The following is a 19,650-nucleotide window of genomic DNA, read 5'->3' on the forward strand; positions in this document are numbered from 1 at the left end:
GAGATGGTAACAGCTTTCAACAGATTCCTTCCCCTTCTCTTCAGAAAGCATCTAGCTGGCATCTAGCTGCCCTTCCTGCTGTTTTCCCCATAACCTGGGTTTCCAGAGTCTCTAATCCCCACTCCACCCCAATTCTGCACTGGAGCCAGGACAGGATTTCTGAAAAGCAGCAGCAGCTTCTACTGGCCCATGTCCCAGCCCACACCTCTGTTCCACCCCAGCCATTCTTTAACAGGGTGGAGCCACTTTCACAACAGGAGCCTTGACACATTTCCTGCCCTGAGCACCCCTCTACTAAAGGGCTTGGAAACAATCTGCCAGCTGCTTCATCAGCACAGCACAACCCTCTCCCCACCAGCACAAACCTGCTGCACCAGCTGCTTCTTCCAGCCCTGCCTCCAAAACCACTGGGCAGGACCAAGTAGCTGGAACAGCTTCACAGCACAGCAAGCCAGGAAAACAAAGAGGGCAGAGCCATTTCTCCTTCTGTCTGTTTATTTGTGATAGAAGAGCAGCCCAATCTGACTGGGCCTGGCTCCTTCACCTCATCCTCAAGGCTACTAACACAGCTTTGGTTAGAGCAGGTGACAGGCACCAGGCCCAGGAGAGCTGCTGCACTGCCCTGCTGAACAGCAGAGTACATCTTCACTCAAGCCTAGCAGGATCCACAAAGGCAAGAGGTGTTCCCCGTTACACCATAGCAGAGTACACTACAACCATCCTCAACTGTGCTCACATCAGGCCAGAGAGGAGCCAGTTCCAGGCAGGAGAGCCCAGCAGCCAACTCTAGTGGCAGTTATTGCTCAAGTCTTGAGTTTGCAGGAATGGAAATCACCCAAAGCACAGTGAGCTTGGTCTCCCTCACTCCAGAACAAGCTACCAGCTGTTATTCTGGATCACGTAAGCATGGCTAAAAGCACATGCTCAGCACTCAGCCCAGGCACAGGAAAGAAATGCAAGGCAACCTGGGCTTATTACATGGTAGAGGCATTTTCAGGCTGTCACAACCCCACTTTGTACTAGGCATAAGGCATATGTATTGTACTGGGCAGCTCTGGGCCTTTAAGTACCACACATCTGCTGCCCCTACATTCTCCACAGCCACACCTGAGCACAGGCACCAGGGCAGGACCCCCTCACCACCACCTGGGTATACAGGGACCACAAGGGACACACAGCATTGTGGCATGGAACAAAATGGCACAGGGCATGGTAGAGCAGGAGCACTCACACTTGAGCTGGCAGCAGCAAGCAACCAGGGACAAGTCACTTCATCCACACAGGCTCTAATGAGCCAGGGAAGAGGAGAAGGCACCAGGACAGGGATCAGTCTCGGTCTCTTCTTTTGGTCCTACTCAGAAGGAAATGGCCCCCAGGCAGAAGGGCCAGATGCAGGCACTTGGGGGAAATTCCTTTGGAAACACTGGAATGGGACTGCAGCCCCAAGTTGTGATGCAGGCAGCTGTCTCTCTGTTCAACAACAGTGAGAAACAGCACAAGCCCTCCCAAGAGCAGGAGAAGTTGCCCACAGCTGCTCAGAGCAAAGGGGCTGGGCATGCAGACAGAGGACAGCAGGGCTGGGCACAGGGGTACAACAGTCTGTAGGCACTTGACTTGGCTAGTGGCACCCAGGAGCAGGGGAACAGGTCCCAGCTGCCTCTGCCCCGGGGCTCTCATTGGCTCTGGGAGGGCCAGGCTGCCCTCTAGTTGGCTTTGACCTTGCCATTGGTGACAGTGCCATTCTCATGGATGCTGCTACCATTGTGCTGAGCTGCTTGCTGAGCCACCCTGGGCAATCGTTTGCCTTTGGTATAGGACTGGTACCAGAAGTTGGAGAAGAGGATGAAGAAGATGGTCCCATAAATCCAGATAAGGTGGATGAAGATGGGAAACTGGTACTGGCAGCTGGGCATGAAGTAGTACTGGGAGATGTGGATGGAGACGATCACAAACTGTGCCTGGGGAACAAGGCAGAACAGAAACAAATAACTTATGGGAGCTGGCTTAAGGATCTCCCACTATACACCTTCTTTCTAAATGAAATCCGTAGGCTCTTCGCCCATCCTAAATACAGGTTCTTATAGCAAAGAGCAGCCAGCTGTAGCTGGAAGATGCAAGCACGAGTTTAAAAGCAGTGTTTCTCTGTCACCCTCCCAACATAGTTACAGCCCAGAGGCAGCAGGCTGAGCAATCCTCATGCCCTAACTAGGCTGTTAGGACTATCAGAGGCCACAGTGGGCCAGAGCTGCTAGAAACCCAGAGTCTAGCAGGACTACAGGTCCTGGTTGCATCTTTTATATGTACAAGCACTGATCTACCCTTCACATCAGAGGCTGAGGACACACACAACTTCATAGCGCAGACTTACCAGCTGGATGGCTGTGATGTGTTTTTTCCACCACAGGTACTTCTGGAAGGCAGGTCCTGCTGCTGAGAGCCCGTAGTAGAAGTACATGACCACATGCACCATGGAATTGATCATGGCATGGAATGATCCCATTCCCCCTGTTAGACACATTTGCATAAGAATAAGTCATTCACCTGCAGCAAAACAGTACTACATTAAAAAAGCCAAAAAACCACAACTCCTAGGAGCCCAGCAGTAGTGAAAAAGAAAAACCTTCCTTGTTTAGCTGATACCAACCCCACCCCTTCTCCAGCCATTTCCTATCTTACCTGGTCCAAACTTTGCTCCCCACCACCAGCTCCAGGGCAGGACAGAGTGGTGGAAAAGGTGCAGGAATGTGACCTGTTCATTCTTCTTCCTCAGGACAAAAATGACCTGCAATGAGAGCCCAACAACATCAAGAGTCAACACCTTGGGGCAGGTGAAACAACCCAGGCCACTGCTTCAGTGTCTAGTCTCAGTGATGCTTCTCCCCCCCCACATCCCCCAAGATCATTGCAACCATACAGTAGGTTACCCCACAGTTTTCAGAGTCATGACAGAAGTAGCCTCTGTGATATCCTGAGCGGCCTCCCAATCAGTGATATCAGATAGAACTACTGGCAGTTCAGACCAAAAGGGCCAAAGGAGGCACCTACCACCTCAAGTACACTGTGTACATTGGGCCTCAATCTCTGTCTGAAGCAGTGATTAAGTTTCCCCCAAGAACAAGGCCTCTCCAGTAACTTACTCACCGTGTCTGTCAGTTCAATGAACTTGGAAAAGACAAACAGCCAAGCAACACTGACCATCTGTAACAGAACAGGTTAACATGAGACCCGTGTCAGTCAGAACATACCCCATGACCACATCTCTCCACGCAGAAGATCTAGAGTGACATTAACAGCTAGATACCGAGTCATTTGCCTCAGAGGAGAGGCGGGGAACCTGCTGTCCAGGCAAGCACTGAAAGCCATCCCTATTTATGAGAGACAGGAGAACTCACCCTGAGGGCCTTGGGGTCCTGTGAGAAGTCCACAGGGTCACATCGCCAGGTGTACCCGGTAAGCCACCCTGCCATCAGAAACTGCAACAAGAGCAGAGTGAGATCCAACACACAAGCCACTGCATTTCCCAGCCCTGCTCAAAATACCAGAGAAGAACCCACAGAGAGCTCTTCCATGACCCACACAGTCTGCATGGATTGCTTTATACATGGCAGACAACCTGCTGGCAACTCACCTCATAGACTATGTAGAGTGAAAGCCCCACCAGAAAGAAGTTATATAGCACCATGAATTTCTTCAGGTTTAAAGGCTTCCTGTTTGCCATTAGCCGGGGACCCAAGGAGAGTACAAAGTAGACATACGCCAGAAGGATGCCCAACACAAGGAATGGGGACTGCATCAGTGGATAATCAGCAATGCGGGGGTCTGTGGAGAAAGCCAAGGTGCACAACAGTAAGCATCCCAACCCCAATCTGCTAACAGCAATGTTAACACCAGAATTAAGTTAAGGACATGAAAATCCCATTCTCCAAGGATGGGAGTAGAGGCAAGGGGCAACCTGGTAACACAGACTGGAAAACCCAGCAAAGCTGTCTAAGATACAGCCTGAAGTTGGACTCCGGAGCTGCCTGGAGGAACGCACAAACGCCTCAGCAGACACTGAGGCAAGACAGCCTCAGGTAGCCCAAAAACCCCAGAGCTGCACTTACATTAGAACAGAACACAGCCAGGCCTGTGTTATATCAGATATGGCAGAACACATCCCCAGGCCTGTGGCAGTACAACATACAGTGCCACACACCCTGCATCTGCATAGAGCCACTCACCTGCTTTCTTCATGAAGTCCTGATACATAGTCACAATCCCCTCCATGGCTGTGGCAGTATGTCTGTGGAGAGAAGAAGGGCAGATCAGACAGTTCACCCAGGAAGGCAGCCTGCAGAGCACAGCCCTACACATCGCATCTTGAGCACAGCTTCAGGGGTCCTGTTATGCTTACCTGGTTGTCATTGCTTCCAACTGATTATATACCAGCATCCACCTCCCAGTGAAGGCATGTATCACCTACTCCTCTTCCACAGACCTGATCCTGTCTCCCCACCTCTGCTGGAAACCACATCATCTATCACCTGTAGTCCTTCCAAGGCAGATCCTAATGTTTCATTTAAGAAAGCTTCCAGCCCCAGCACTGCATCTCCACCTCCTTGATCTTATTCTTGCTGTAACATGCTCAAGCATTAACACCACTAACAGCCATGATGTTGCGGAGCAGAAATCCCACCCATCCTATCCTCTCCTCCAAGAAGGTGCACAGAAATCACTTCCCACACATGGGCCTGGAGAAATGGGTCCCCCCACGGCAGTCTTCCTGGAGGATTACTGCTGCCACCATCAGGAAGCACATAACTCATCCAAGCTACAGCAGAGAGGCTGAAGTGACCTTTTCTCCAGCAGGGAGCATCCAGTCGCAGTCACACCAGTACCCCTCCAACTCTGACTGGGCAGGACAGCAGCAAGCGCCACACAAGACTACCCAGAATCAAAATGGGATCACACAGTGGCCTGCTGTCTACCTTCCCATTCACCACTTAAAGACAGCAAGCCTGTACCACCATAGCAGCAGTGCTAGCTCTGCACTCACCCACTCATACCCTGCTCCACTGAATCAGGCAGGGCCATCTACCTCCCCCCAACAGCCTCTTCACCCTGCTGCCTAAAGTACCCCTTCAAGTGAGGCTGCAGAGCAGCCAGCACCCCCAGAGACCCCAGGAACCTTTGCTGGCAACAGAGAAGGCAGTTCCAGGCACTACAATTAGCACTCTCCACGCATAAAAGAAGCCAGAAAAGCACAGCAGGAACTACAGCATCCTTGAAAGCTACTCAAGGCTTCAGCTGTGGGAAGGACAGTAAGTATAGCTCTTGAAAGCCGTGGAGCTTTAAGCTGCTCTCATGAGAGAGAACAAGCTCCAAACTCGTCTGTTGAGTTTCAAACTTTGACCACATCACCCAGCTACACCTCTGTTTGCTAGATTAAGTAGCCCTCAAGAGTGAGCTTCCAGCACAGGTACCTGACTTTTCAAGCTCAGTGTTTATCTTATCAAGCTGAGTGAGTCAGTCTTAGTAAAGACACAAGACTCCTATGGAGTGCTTACCTAATTGGGGCAGGCTGGGATAAGATAGTATCAAGGGCACCTACAAGCTCAGAGCGACATCTCACACTCCTAAGAGGGAGACAAGCTTAGAAGCTATGGATTACACACACTGCTCAACCGATTGCAGGGAGAAAAGGCACTGGTCTCATCCTGAACAAAGGCTCTGGGCACACACCAGGATTTCTACCATGGGAGAACTAGAAGGATTATGCTACAGACCTTATGGAAAGGATGTATGAGTTTTTCCCACAGCAGCAGGATATTGTTCTGTTTGACATAGCTAAAGGCAGACACATTTTTAGGGACTCCAAAGTCCTTGGATCTTTGCAAGATCTGGTATCCACGCTAGCAAGCTGCATGGTCCTGCAAGCGGAGACCAAAGCCTACCTTGCTCAGTAAGCAAATGCAAGTAAGTCTCACCCACTTCCACCTCCTGAAGGGCAGCCATGGTCTTCAGACAGAGCTGCAGAAGGGTGATTGTAGAGCAGACTCAAGCATTACTTTCTGCCAGGCAGGAGGATGTGAAATGTATTGGCCTTCCTGAGTCAAGGGCTCCATGCTGTTCCACACCGGAAAGCAGAAGGGCTCACAAGTCTCCAGGTGCCTCATCCCTCTATACAACACCAACACTTCAGGTCTCCCTGCACACTGCGAGGAGTTAGTATTCACCAGGCATCTGCTCTTACCATGCTATGCTACACAACTACACAGGCTGGTACAGGAGAAATAGTTGTTCTCCTTTGACTCCAAGATCCTGATCCCCTTGTGCAAGAAACTGGGAGGAGACCGGAGATCCCAAAACTGAGCCTTGATTAGCTCAAGGGAAGTTAAGAAACAGGTTCAAGCTTCCCAAAGCACCTTGGGGCCCAAACACACCCCACATGCTGCCTGAAGGCCTTGCAACACATCTGCTTCCACCTCTCACCAACAGGTTATCACTTCTGTCTCAGGGGAAATTTCATACGCAGGCTAGAGCAACAGGCCAAATCTGTCCCAGTAACCAACACCGAGGATTAGATGCTTACTTACACTAAGCAGTGTATACACTGCAGATTTCCAACAAGCTATGCAGCCAGTTTGTGCTACTTCAGCAAGAACAGCAAGGCCCTTTATAACAAGTCCCAGCAGCCTGACCACAGCATTGTGATCCAGTGACAGACAACAGCTCAACCCATGTAGCTTTACCTCACAGAGCACATGCACCTTTCAAAGCACTTATCTTTCACCATACAGCAGTTACCACAAGCAACACAGTGAGTCCCAGCAGCCTAGTAGCCAGCACTCCCATTTCATCAGTATTCAAGTAAGAAATCAGTCCTTCAGCAGGCAAGCAACAATAATCTCCCCACTAGTTTAATTACAGACAGTACCAAAACAGCCTGGTTGGTGGCTGCAGAGTTGTCTTGCTGAACTGGCTATGGCAGACTTGGTCCTCATGAGGCTTCCAAGGGAACATCAACCCTCAAAGGTCAAGAGATAACCAACTGGCTGGACAACGAGCCAACCCTCATCCCTCACCTACAAGCTGGCAGCAAGGCTTGCTGACTGCTGATGAACTCCACAACCCCAGGAAAAAAGGCTCACCCTTCCACAGCTCCGCCCCAGCACAGCAAAAGCACCCACCCAACCTTGTAGAGCTTCTGACCCCAAAGGAGTCTGGCAGTGCCTGTGCATACTTAAAGTGCTCAGACCCTGCATTTCCCAGCAGGGCCATGGGGATCTACAGTTCAGATGATCTGATGATGGTAGCTGCTACTGCAGGAGAACAGGAATGAGCACCCCAGGATGTAGCAACTTTGAAGCACACATGGAAGGCACAACAAGCTGGCACTTCCATCCATCAACTACAGCAGTCAGCTCCAGGACGAGGTTGCCTTAGCTTATATGCAAGTGAACTCATCAAGATGAGCATGACAGCATCTGGCCAACATAAAACAATAGAAGCAAGGCAGTCAGAGACCAGGCAGCAGGAATTCATGCATCCCTGAGCAGCAGCACCCTGCTCTGTACAAGCTCTGAAGGGGTGGTGCTGCAAGACTGATGTTTACCATGAAGCAGAGAAAACTGGATTTTTCTCCTTTTGCAGCTCTTTCTCCCCAGGAAGAAGAGAAGACAATAGTCAGTGCACACTACTCAGTTTCATACACAGCATCTAGGGAAGCAAGCTCAAACACATACAGCAGAGAACAATCAACAGGAGAACTGTATTTAAGTATATGGTGGTATGTTAAATGATTCCAGCCATCAGTGTGAAGACTCAGTTGGAACACTGCTGTCCACATGCTGAAGTCCCTTCTTGTACCCCAAGAGAAATGAGAACCTAAAGAGAAATACCTGAGCCCCAAGTCACGTGCAAAGAAAACCAGCCTGGCACAAGACACTACACTTCAGGTATGGAAAACAAAGCCAAGAGACTTGGGTGCAGTAAGAAAACAGAGCTGCTCTTGCCTGACACCTTGGCTCTGAGGACTGGTGACAGTTGGACCGACCAGAGTCTGATAACAAGTCCCAGACCTCCCAGCCCAAGGGGCAGCACAAAGCTTCCTGGTGAGCATCGTAGTTAACAACACCAGATAAGACCCCACTTGAATCACACATCCATTTGTTACTTCCTCTGGCTCAGCTATGTATCATGCTGAATGAAAAAGGACGTTACTTACAGCCTGGAAACAGATGGTCAGCATCAGTATACTTTCATGTCAAAACAGAAGAGTTGTGTTCCCAGTGAAGGAGCAAACTCTCAAGCCCTTGCTATGCAGCAGCTCTGGCAAGAGTGTTGCTGCAGCCACTACTGGAGACAAGTTGGCCGAGCGCTGCTCCTTACACATCAGCTCCAAGCAGCACAATGTGATTGACCTGTCTGAAGCTGAGTAGTTTCCTCATCCTCAGCAGGTGGGTGTTAACACCAATAGAGGCCGTAAAACCCTTAGGTTTTTGGATGGCATCCTATAAACATTACCTCCTCTCCTTCCCATACTTGCCAGAAGGTAGGAATGAGAGGAGACAGACTAGTAAGCAACCTATGGAGTCTGGGTAGTCATCAGATCCCCTCAAGCTTGCAGGGGAAGGAACAAGCCTGCAGCAATAGGGCTTAGTAACCTTGTGCAAAAAATAAAGTAGGCAGTCAGACTCGGTCTGAGAAACACAACTTGCAGTGAGAGGTCTATATCCATACAGGGGGGCTTTTTTTCCCCTTGGGAACATCTTCCTGAACTGACCAACCAAACTGCCAGCATAGGCTTATTCTTTATCATACCCAACAATGGTGACTCCATGTTCAGGCTAACAGTACAGCTGAGAGCTGTCAGGAAGAGGCAACACTGGGAGAAACTCTGACACTGCAAAGAACTAGGGTGAAGGAATAAAGAAACTGGGCAAAACTCCTTGAGAAGTAAAAGCAACATTGCCACAGTAACTCTGTGTTAGACTCACATAGTACAAGGTGAGGCAGAGATGGCTGGGCTACCTATCTGAAGCAATGGCACACAGCAGCCCTACATGGTACAACGCAAAGAGCACCAGAAGAATATTAAGTAGGTGATGATGGAGGACACAGGGTTAGACCAAGAAGAGCTGATCCCAACACCTACTACTAGAAGTAGGTCAAAGCCCTCTGGCAGAGGAACACTGATCACCCCTATCTGCATGTGGGATGGACACAGCACCAGGGTGCTCATCTCTGTGGCTTTCATGATCATGCAAATGCTTCACAAGAAGGCTCCAAACCCAATCCCACAGCAGTGTCTGTAATCATTACACAGTAATAATCAGTGTGCTGTCCCATCCAGGCATGAGCACTAGTTGGACAGCAACACTAAAACAAGATGGATATTTAAAGTCCACAAAGCAAGCAGCAGGAAGACAACTTTCAAAATCACTCTAATAGCTCTGCCCTGACTATTCAAAAAGCCCATTATAAACTCAGAGCTACTTCTCACCTAGAGAAGGGCTCACTGACTACAGCTTCCTATGCCATCAGGTTCGATCTTCCCTATTCCCTGCACGAAGGGCAGCAGTCACACAACCACCTTCAAACGAGAGTTATGTTTGTTGGCAATACTAGAGGTGCCAGAGACTCCAGCACCATCATAGCTGTACAGCAAAGCTCAACAGCTTTAAGGCATAACAGGTGGCACCTTTAACAGGGTTTATAAGCATTAGGCCTCATTATCTCCACAGGTACCGGTTGATAACTTAAAGCCGAGTCTACTGCTTTTCCCACTTGTCCCATACAGAGAAGGAAAGCCTCTTAGGATTAAGTAGAAGCAGCACGGGATATAACTCCCTATGTATACAGGGAAAGTCTATTAGCAAACCACGAGCAAGCAGTTTATCAGATCAGCGCTCACAGACTAAGAGCATACCTTGCACCAAAGCTGGAGATCTTCCTGCCTCAGTGACTGCTTATGGCCTGATCTGCCCTACAAGGGAATGATCAACCTGAAATTAAACAGGCTCCAAGGAAGAATCAAGAACTACCAGACCTAGCTGCATCCACACAGAACTGCAGTCCCAGATGCAGCCTGTTGTTGTGGAAAGGCTGAGGCAGAAAAGGCTGCAGCCTGTCATCTCTGAGCAACAGCAGCCTCACAGCTCCTGGGGACCAGCTCCTCCCTGCAGCAGCTCAGGCTGCCTCACCTGTTTGACTGGAGGGAACCAGACTTTCCAGCCCACATACTCCCACCACTTGACAGCAAGGCACATGCTGGCACAAATCCAGAACAAAAGCATAGAAACAGGCAAAATCTGTTGGGTCATCACAAGTACCACTCCCAGCACCTCTTGAAGCTCATTCCTAAAGGATCACAGCCCAAGAGCTGTGAGAAAAAGAAACTGCTCACCTCCACTCTCTGACAACAGTGTAAAGTCAATCACACAGTAATGCAAGGAAACCAGCATCAGAGCATCATGGAGATGGAAAGCTTTTCTCCATCAGGAAAAAACAGAAGACACTATGTCCCTTGTTTCCACCTAAAAAAAAAAAAAATAAAAGACATGCTTCAAGACACCTTTAGGTCAGAATGATTTTATTGCCTCTTCCCTGAGCCCATTGTATCAGTTTTACTAGGACTGAATCATATTCCTGTCCCAGAGGACTATACATGCTCTCCATAACTAATAGACTTACAAGAAAATAGAGATGAGAATGTTATGCAGGGCCTGGGCTGTGTAGGTGGAATGGCTTAATCCCTACACTGAGATGCAGCAAGGAGAGACTGCTGCAACAGTTGGCATCAAGCTGCATCTCAAAGGAATATGTTGTCAGCAGCAGCTCACACCCACAAGCTGAAGGGGCTCATCTCTTTGAAGAAGATAAGGAGCCTCAGTCAAGCCCCAAGGGCTCAGTCAACTGTTTGACTCTGTAAGCCATCCTTAAGAAGCCATCCAGCAGGTCTAGTGGGAAGGTCAGCTCCATCCACTTAGGAATCCGCCCTGACTGCATTCTAGCAGGAGAGAAGGTGGACAATTTTTGGCAGCACCGAAGGATGGATGCTTTGCTGCGCAGATGATCCTGGCACGGGGATGAGATGCTCTGAGGAATGCACTAGCAGCAAAGTACCTTGCATTATCCCACACCACCCACCAAACAAGTGCATGAGCCTTCACCTGGGAGTTGCTCCATTTCTTCCGACCATCCAGAAGCAACACATACAGCCAGTGGGACAGCATCAAGCAGCCATGGAAAGGAGTTTATACACTAAGGTATGTAGTCTGCCATTCTGTCAGAATGTCCTTCCATTCACATTGCCTCGTCAGGCCTTGTGAAATCAAAGCGGCAGCTTCACTAACATTGTATATCATCACATAAGGCCCACGTACATGACATACAGATCAAGCTCGGCACTGCCTACAGTAAGTCAGACAGATGAGCACTTGGCCAGTTATTACATCTGCAGTTGTCCAGCACGCACAAACCTCACGCACAACAGCCTGGGCACTGCTGCCACCAGGAAAGTGACAGGGACCTCCTCCCACCAGCATTCCAGGGCAAGGGCCAGAGGGAGGACCGGCACCTACACCAGCCGGCGCTCAAAGCTAACATTGTGCTCGCCGCAGAGGCCTGGTACTGCCATCCTGACCGGAGGAGGAGGGCAGAGGAATCTCTCAATGGCACATTGATGCTGAGGGCTACGTAGGAGAACGCTCCCCAGCCTCTGTGCTGCCAGCGGAGGCTGCTCGCGCCTCACTGCGAGGAAGCCCAACTGGAGCCCCAGCTGCAGCGGGGTCCGCCTCGAGCCGAGCACGGCGGGCTGCGGGCCCCCCGCGTTCCGTCTGGCCATTGCATGCCGGCGGGAGGCAGCTCAACCCCGCGGCCGCCCCTTGCGCCCCCCACCCGCCCCGGAGCGAGCAGCGCGGGCGGCGCCCAGCCAGGCCGCGGGGCGGGGTGAGGCTCTGCCGGGGCCTACCGCGGCCCTGAGCCCCGCAGCCCGGAAGTGCGAGAACGGACTGCTCCACAGCCAGCGGGCCGGCCCGTAACACGCCGGGCACCGCGCACCGGGTCTGAGCTCCGCTGCCGGAGGATGGCCGAGGCGTTCCGCCCGCCCTGGGCTGGGGGCATCCCCGGCTCTAGCCGGCTGGTGCTGCCACCCCCCTAAGGCGCGTGACAGCCCCTCTCCGTGCCTTCCTGCCCGGCGGCGGCCGCCCCCAGCGGCCCAGAAGCTCGCCACCTGCCAGGGCTATGTCGCAACACCCGGCCCACCCCATCAGACCACGGCCACCCCAGGTCCGGCCCTCCTCCGCGGCGCCCACGCTGTCGCAAGGCTCGGTCTGCGGGACACCGCCCGTCTCCTCCCGTGCCCCGGAGCATCCCGGGTGACAGGAACGGCGGGCGCAGGCACGCGGCTTGTTGCTGGCACTTCCTGGCCCGCGGGCTGCCTGCCGCACAGCGGGCACATGGCAGCGTCCGAAGCGGCAACCCCGAGCTGTGGGGCACCCCATACAGAACGGCCCAGAGACTCTTCCAAAAGCAAACCCCAATTCACCAGCCAGTTACACATCCCGTCCCAAACCTCTTAAATCGCCTCTCCAACCCTCTTACTTCCCTCCCAATAACACGTTAATGGAGGATCAGCCCCAGCCGAACCCAGCACCCACAGCCTCAGCCGCCGGCCCACCCACCACACTGAGCCCCACATGTGCGCACTACCCAAAAAGACACAACTCACCTCCTGCCGCACCCCGCTTTGCCCGCCACCACGGCGGCCCCGCACTTATATAGTACTGCCCTGCCCCCCACGCGGCTGACGATTGGCTTAGAGGGAACAGCTCCGCCTAAAAGGGGCGGAGCTTTCCCTTCGAGGCCAATCGTGGCTAGAACTGCAGCCCGCCCATTTTATGGCCACGCCCACACTGGCATCACCTCAGGGCTGGCGTTGAGTGGGGGGCTCAATTTTTGCTGGGAGGGTGCCGGGTTTTGGGGTGGCGATGGCTGGTTCTGAGAGGTGAGGCAGCTCCCTGCAGAGGGAGAGCAATAGACAAGTTGCACAGGTGTTGTGTTGGGTTTTTGTTGGGTTTTTTTTTGTGTTATCATACCTGTTGTAGAATTCACTGTTCTAATTCTTAGGAACCATCTCCTTACTACCTTATATTGATTCACAGTCGGTTAATATCCACTTGTTCCTGCACCAAATTCCCATAGATCCTCACCTATGTATTTATGTCCGATGTATTTGTAGATAGCAATCATCTCCCTCTCAGTCATTACACAGATGACCAAACAAGCTTCCTACTGCCCAGGCAACACTTCTGGCCATGCTGCTGTTCAGGTTCCTCCTGAAGACGCATGACCAGAAGTGATGGCACACTTTGTGGTCACCTGGTGAGAATTCCCTGCTTGAACAGAGCCAACGCTGTGTTTGTCCCTTCCTTCACGTGCTCACAGCTCGCAGAATCCAAAACAGAGTAAAGAACTGCACTCATGGTGATTTTCACACCTATTCTGGTGGTACAAGGTTCCTTTCCCGTACTGCCAATGCCTCGCAGCACTGGATCCCAGCAAATTTCACCAGAGTGTCCCTAATATTTTTGCTAATATCTACAAAATACCTCAGTGGTAACCTTCTCTGTGTGTCCCGATGTGCTCCCTTGCACCAAGCTCTGTTCTTCTGACCTTTAACCACTCCTTCCCACGTGAAATTCCTCTGCTCACCTCTGCCCCCAGCGTATCGGCTGTTTCCCCGGAGTCTGTGTAGGGCCAATTGCTTTTAGTAATGTTAGTCAGATGTAACAGACTATATTTTAACCCACTTTCCATTTCCTGTCCATATGCTGTGTTACTCTTTAATCAAACGCTACTAATATCAGACTGGCAGGCCGGCAGCCGGCTGGATCACTCTTCTCTCTTGTTAAGGATAAGCATCAATTTTGTTTGCTACTCTTCATGTGTTTTGTTTGTTTTCCTTGTATTCCTGTTTTGGACCATCGATCTTTCAGTTGATTCTTGGTCTAGTTAAATGGAAATCTTGCTACGCTGTTTCTCATAAAATGAGAGAACACCAATGGATTCCTTCCCACTCCCTGCTAGATAGTTTTCAGCCTCATATCCCAGGTCTCATAGCTTTCTATAAGTATTCCTTCTCTCCTCTGGACCCACTCTTGCTGTCAGGCTCATCAGGCTCCAAAACTCCCAACTGGATGTGACTGGAAGAGAATGCAGGGTCCTGCAGGTTTCCAGCACAGACTTGGCTTGTCTGCTGAGTGTTGTGGAGCTCCTGAGCATGACCACACAAAGTGAAGAAAATCCTTAAAAAATAGAGGAGGATGAAGGAGACAAAGTCAGAGTGATACAACCTGTCACGTACAGGCTGATGTTCCCAAAGTGTTGGGAGAGAGACTTCTATAAATGGATAACCTGCTTCAATCTGGAATCCTGCCTGTGTGACTCAAAATATGGGAGAAACGCCACTTGCAGCCATCCAGGTATGTTGCTCTGGCTGCAGTATAGGCTACAAATGAGATGATTGTGTCACACACCTGCATGAGGGTGCCCAATTGCTTGTGCAGCTGGCAGAGCCCTAATGTTTATTAACAACTCACCTGCAATTCAAGCAACAACCTGACTGTCATGCTCTTGTTTACAGTAGCATGTGCTGTGTACGGCCTGTTTTGGTACACAGGGCCCCACATTTGGAGAATATGGGCACTTCCCTCTACCACCTATCTGGGAGAAGAGCACACCACTTCACTCTGGTTTTACTGGGCAACCAGATGACTCTTCTCAACCCAGAGATCTGATCAGACGGATGTGGGTGTGAATCTTTGCAATCTGCCTTCCCGTTGTTCCATCCACCAGTTGTTATCTTCAGCTCTTGCAGAGCCAGATGCATTTCTGTTTTTCCTCATTGCTTTGTCTGGGTGCAAAAAGCAGGTGTGTGCTAACGTAACTTGCTGAAGGCACAAAGATGGAAGTCGTCAGTATAGAGGATTATCAGACTATCAGATGGGAAGGTCTGTAGGAACTAAGCAATAAAAAAGGAATGAAGTTCGAAGAAGGGTTATGACCTTAGGGATTAGTGACAACATTTTCATCTGTATGTGATGAGAGATACCGGTGTGGTTCCTCAGCATTGCACCTTTGCTCTCAGTCTTGTCAAATAACCTGGAGTGTGCATGCTTGGTTAAGTTGAAGCTGAAGTGCTGCCTCCTTCCATGGTTGATATCAACATTAAATGACTCATTTGCACAAACTTGCATCTGTTATTTATGCTGATTGCGTCATCCTGACAGAAAAGGACAATTACTCCATCGCTGTCAGTGCTTCCCTCTCCCCCTTCAGCCGGAAGATCAAAATACCTTCAGTCTTGGAATCTAAAATCCCTGGGAGCTACCCAGAAAGGACACACATTTCTGTAGCTGGCAGGCATGAGATGACCCCACTCAAAGCCCTGCTGTAACACAATGCTCTGATTTTACTTTAGAACATCACCTGGAAAAAAGCATACTGTGAGATAAAAGTAAAGCTCGTAGGTACTGTGGTGGGGTGCTGGCACTCGGATGCTTTGGTGGCAGACTTTCACCCTGGTGTGCTTACTTGCTGAACTTTGCCTGCCAGCTGGGGTGGGCAGGACACATGACTGTGGCTTCCTGCCACAACAAACTGTTTATCAGTTGCATAAAAGCCAGGACCCTCCCCAGTGTGAGCCTTGACACCCCACATGCAGTCTGGAAGCATGATTCCAGCAATACATGACATCTTAGGACTCTGCAGATGTGCAAGAAATTTCAGGGCCTGCTAAAACATTCCCCTTGTTCCTTTGTCACCAGTCCTAGCCTTCATGGCTGTCCACATGCAGCATGCTGCAGCAGAAGACCATGGCAGCTCTGCAAACTCTATTGCTGGCAGGAACCTAAAATCTGCCCATTTGTGAGGAGCTTCCAAGTCTGTTTCACAGGGACGTGTCTTTGAAGAGAGAAAATGCAGTTGATAAGAAAGCTCCAGCTCTGCTTGTCACCAGCCTCTCTCTCAGAAGCCATTTCATGTTGCCTTCATAATTTAGAACCCACAGCAGTGGATCAGCTCCAGTAACCTGTCCCAGACTGCCTGGAGCCTGAGAGTTGCTCCTCTCCCAATAGGTGGTTGGGGTTTCAGGCCAGTGTGGTGACCTAACATGCACTTCACAACCACTTCCCAGGCTGCTTTTCCCACTTGTGGTGCAGCACTTCCATCACCTCCACAGAATAAATGGGATCAGAAGAAAGACACCTCTTATGTGCCCCCAGCTGTGCTTGAGCCTTTCCTGGGTGTATTGGTTATTAATATACAGATGGTAACAAATGTACAGAAGGTATAAGTAAATATAAGTAAAGGAAAACTCACCAATGGTGGTGCCTTGGCTGAAGAAGCTGGGGCAGCCCTCACTGGTGAGCAATCTCCAAGAGATACTGCTTCAGTGGGAGTCAGCCCTTAAATGAGGTCTCAGAGGGGATGGAGTCGGGCTCCACCCCTCCCGGGAGCACAGCTACATCACTCTCACCTGTGCTCCCACAGCTGACCCCATACTTGCCTCAGCTGATTAATCAGAGGTTCAGGCTGTGATTACCAATCTCCCATACACTGGGAGACCTTTGGCTTTATCTGAAATGACCACAGCCCCATGCAGAGGCTGGACAGGGGTCCTGGGTGCTGTGCATTGGCTGTGGGGTGGTAGGGCTGCAGGCAGGCACTGCTGCAAGCTGCCAGGCATTGGGCTGAGCACACTGCTGCTTGTTCTGCAGGGACTAAGCCACATAAAGGGCATTGTCAGAGTAGGGGATTGTTCTGGGAGAACAGGAGACACAAAGAGGGATTGTTTAGCCATGAAATGAGGCCGTGTTTCAGCTCCTAATGGGGCTGGGCTTTGCCTGCCCGTTCAGCCTGCAGGCTGACAGGGGATGATGCCTGTTTCCCAGTGGCTGATGTCCTACCCAGGCTGTCCAGTATCTTCTCCTCTTCTGATGTTCGTCCCCAGTGCAGTCAGCAGCACGTCATGTCCTTCAACACCCATGGCAGGAGGTCACAGAAAAGCAAATTTGGGGGGAATAACCCACAGCAGGTCCTGCAGTGAGCTCCAGTGCCTGTCCAGAAGGTCCCGGCAGCAGTGGGGCAACTTCTAATGTGAGAGACTGCAGTGTTTCTTCCAGATAAATGAGATCAACCGTCTTCCCTCAAAAGGACAGATATAACCAGGAGGGAAATAGAGATATGCAGCAAACTGTCCCGAGATAGTGCAGCCCTCCTTTCTGCAAACACTCTCATCTTCAACTATGTCCTACTCATGGTGAATGTCACAAACCAACTTGTGTGACCTCACACCTGCACTGTGTATGGGGACAAGCATTTCGTTTTCAAGCTCAAGCAATATGTAAGAGCACGGGGCAAGAAGAAGGGGAGGAGGGGGCTGTGTGCTCCAAGGGCAGGCTGGATCAAAATTGCAAGGCCATTCCCTATTTTATTTTTTAATTCCCTGCAGTGAATGAATGCAAATGGCTCACAGGAGGTGCACCCCCAGAGCCTGCTTACAGGTCATTCCTGGCTCAGAGCTGCTGTAGAAGCTTAGCAGACCAAGGCCTGTGCTGCACAGAGCTGGTGGGTGACTACAGCCACCAGGTGCATCCCACCAGGGCCGTCTGTCAGTAGGCATTGTAGAGAAAGGTTTGGGTTCACATCAGGAGCTTCCTGGGAAGCACAACACATTCACAAAGGAGATTACACTCACAGACAGCAATGATGCCCCTTTGGCCCCCAAACTGGCCAGCAAACATTCAGTGAAATGAAGAAAAAAAGTACTGCAAGCCAACCACCAAAAGCTTCTCCTTTCACCTCAGAAAGGCCACATCCTAGCAGCAGGGTTCACAACAGCCCTTCAGCCCACCACAAGTCCCTACCTTGCCTTCAGTATGGAAAGAAAAGGGGCTGCAAGGGCTGCCTTCCCTCAGCTGTCCTGTGCCTTGTGTACTTCACCTCCTTCATAAAGGCTTATCATGTCAACATCCATTTAAAAGATCTGTAGGTTAAAGGAATAAACAAAAATATGTGTGTGTTTTCCTTTTTAATACAAACAAGACACTTGCAGGCACATCTCTGCTCAGGGATGGGCCAGGAGAACAAACACATGGCAGATGTTGCTTGTGCTGCTCAGTGGGTGCAGAGAGATACCGGGAAATGATGGCACCACACTGAGCTCACAGCGTGCAGAGGAGGGGCAGCCCAGGCAGCAGTGGGACAGGAGATAGGGATTTCAGCACGGCTGGAAGCACAGCATGAGGTGGGAATGATGGGACTAGCGAGAGCTGAGCAGGAAGGAAAGGCAATAAATACCTCGCTCCTGCCTTTGGGAGGAAGCCAGATGAAGCATTCCTGTCACAAAGATGAAACACTTTCCACTCTAACAGTAACTCAGGAAGATGTTCAGCAACTGTTGCACGGGGCAACTGTTAAAAATACATAAAGTCCAGATATCCTGCACCTCAAAATTGTCAACAATGAACCTGTTTTTGGAATACCCAAACTATTAATGCTGATATTCAGTACAAGAAAGACTGGAGAAGCTCCAGTGGACAAGAAAGCTGATATTGTGCCAGCAGTTTAGAAAAGTAAACAGGATGGCCTTGTAAACAGGTGTGTCTATTCAACAGTCATTCCATGCAAAATAATGACAGAAAAATATGTGATCGTATCAATAAACACTTAAAGCAGAAAAGTATAAATACCAATCATCGGGCATTACAGACAGCACACCTGTCATGCTAACGTGATCATTTTTCTAGCACTGTGTACTTTGAAATCTCTGCGAGAGAGCTGGCTGATACCACAGAGATGAAGGAACGAGGCTGCCAATAGTGTGAGGCAGCAGAGGAGATAGGTGCTTCCGGGGAACTTAAAGCTGATTGCATGGAAGGAAACAAAGTAATGGCAGGTAAAGCACTCCATCCCGGGAGCCAGGGGCATAGCAGCAATCTGGAGCCTCTGTGATTCTGCGAGCAACAGGTATCTACTCAGACATCTCCAGAGCCTGATTGCCACCCAGGCAGGTCTGGGGGAAGCTCAGCGCCTGCGCTCCATCACACCGCTGTACTCCAGCTGGAGCACAGAGTGCCCAGCAAAGCTTCCTGAGCCAGGATGGGCCTCCTCCCTGCTAAAATTACCTCACTGGGAAGAGGCATGTTCACTGGGTGACCAGATAAGGTGGGACATAACAAGAGCTCTGAGTGCAACAGTCCCTGTGCATGTGAGGAGAGACCTGTCCTTGAGCGCCTGCTGCCACAGCAGGGCACTGCCCAAGTCTTGCCTTGGTCCCGCAAAGCTGCTCTGGGAATGGTGAATCCTCACTGGACTTATGGGCTACAGTGACTGTCAGTGGACCGTGAATTTCCAGTGTGACTTTACGGGTAAAAGGCCCATTCCTGTTCCCTGCTTAAACATCTGAGCACTGGCAGCAACTAGATGGGAGGTTAAAGTAACTGTGTTTGAAATTCCCGTTCCCACAGCTAGAATATTGTGTCCTAGCTCCACATCCCACAGGACACAAATGCATTGAGAACATCTGGACAGGAGCCAAAGGCTGGAAAAAAGTATATATGCCTTTAAAGCAAAAGGTTCCAAGTCCTTCATCAACTCAGTTTATCA

At 50.5% G+C, this 19,650-nt stretch overlaps 1 protein-coding gene across 5 annotated transcripts; it reads right to left on the minus strand.

Moving 5' to 3' along the window:
• Positions 1-477: 477 nt before the first annotated feature.
• Positions 478-12,755, minus strand: ELOVL1 (ELOVL fatty acid elongase 1). Of its 5 annotated transcripts, XM_072343611.1 has the most exons (10): positions 12,713-12,732; positions 10,388-10,517; positions 9,911-9,967; positions 4,221-4,282; positions 3,629-3,819; positions 3,393-3,473; positions 3,142-3,198; positions 2,677-2,782; positions 2,369-2,505; positions 478-1,958 (listed from the first exon to the last, which is right to left on the minus strand). In XM_072343611.1, exons 4-10 carry the CDS (start codon positions 4,264-4,266, stop codon positions 1,704-1,706), a joined length of 873 nt encoding a protein of 290 aa, XP_072199712.1. In that variant the 5' UTR covers positions 4,267-4,282; positions 9,911-9,967; positions 10,388-10,517; positions 12,713-12,732; the 3' UTR covers positions 478-1,703. The 5 variants fall into 5 exon arrangements, with proteins under 5 accessions (XP_072199712.1, XP_072199709.1, XP_072199710.1 ...); XM_072343608.1 differs by lacking the exons at positions 9,911-9,967; positions 10,388-10,517 and adding an exon at positions 4,394-4,497; XM_072343609.1 differs by lacking the exon at positions 9,911-9,967.
• Positions 12,756-19,650: the final 6,895 nt, after the last annotated feature.

This window comes from Excalfactoria chinensis, chromosome 8 (genome assembly GCF_039878825.1).
Source record: "Excalfactoria chinensis isolate bCotChi1 chromosome 8, bCotChi1.hap2, whole genome shotgun sequence".
NCBI lineage: Eukaryota > Metazoa > Chordata > Aves > Galliformes > Phasianidae > Excalfactoria > Excalfactoria chinensis.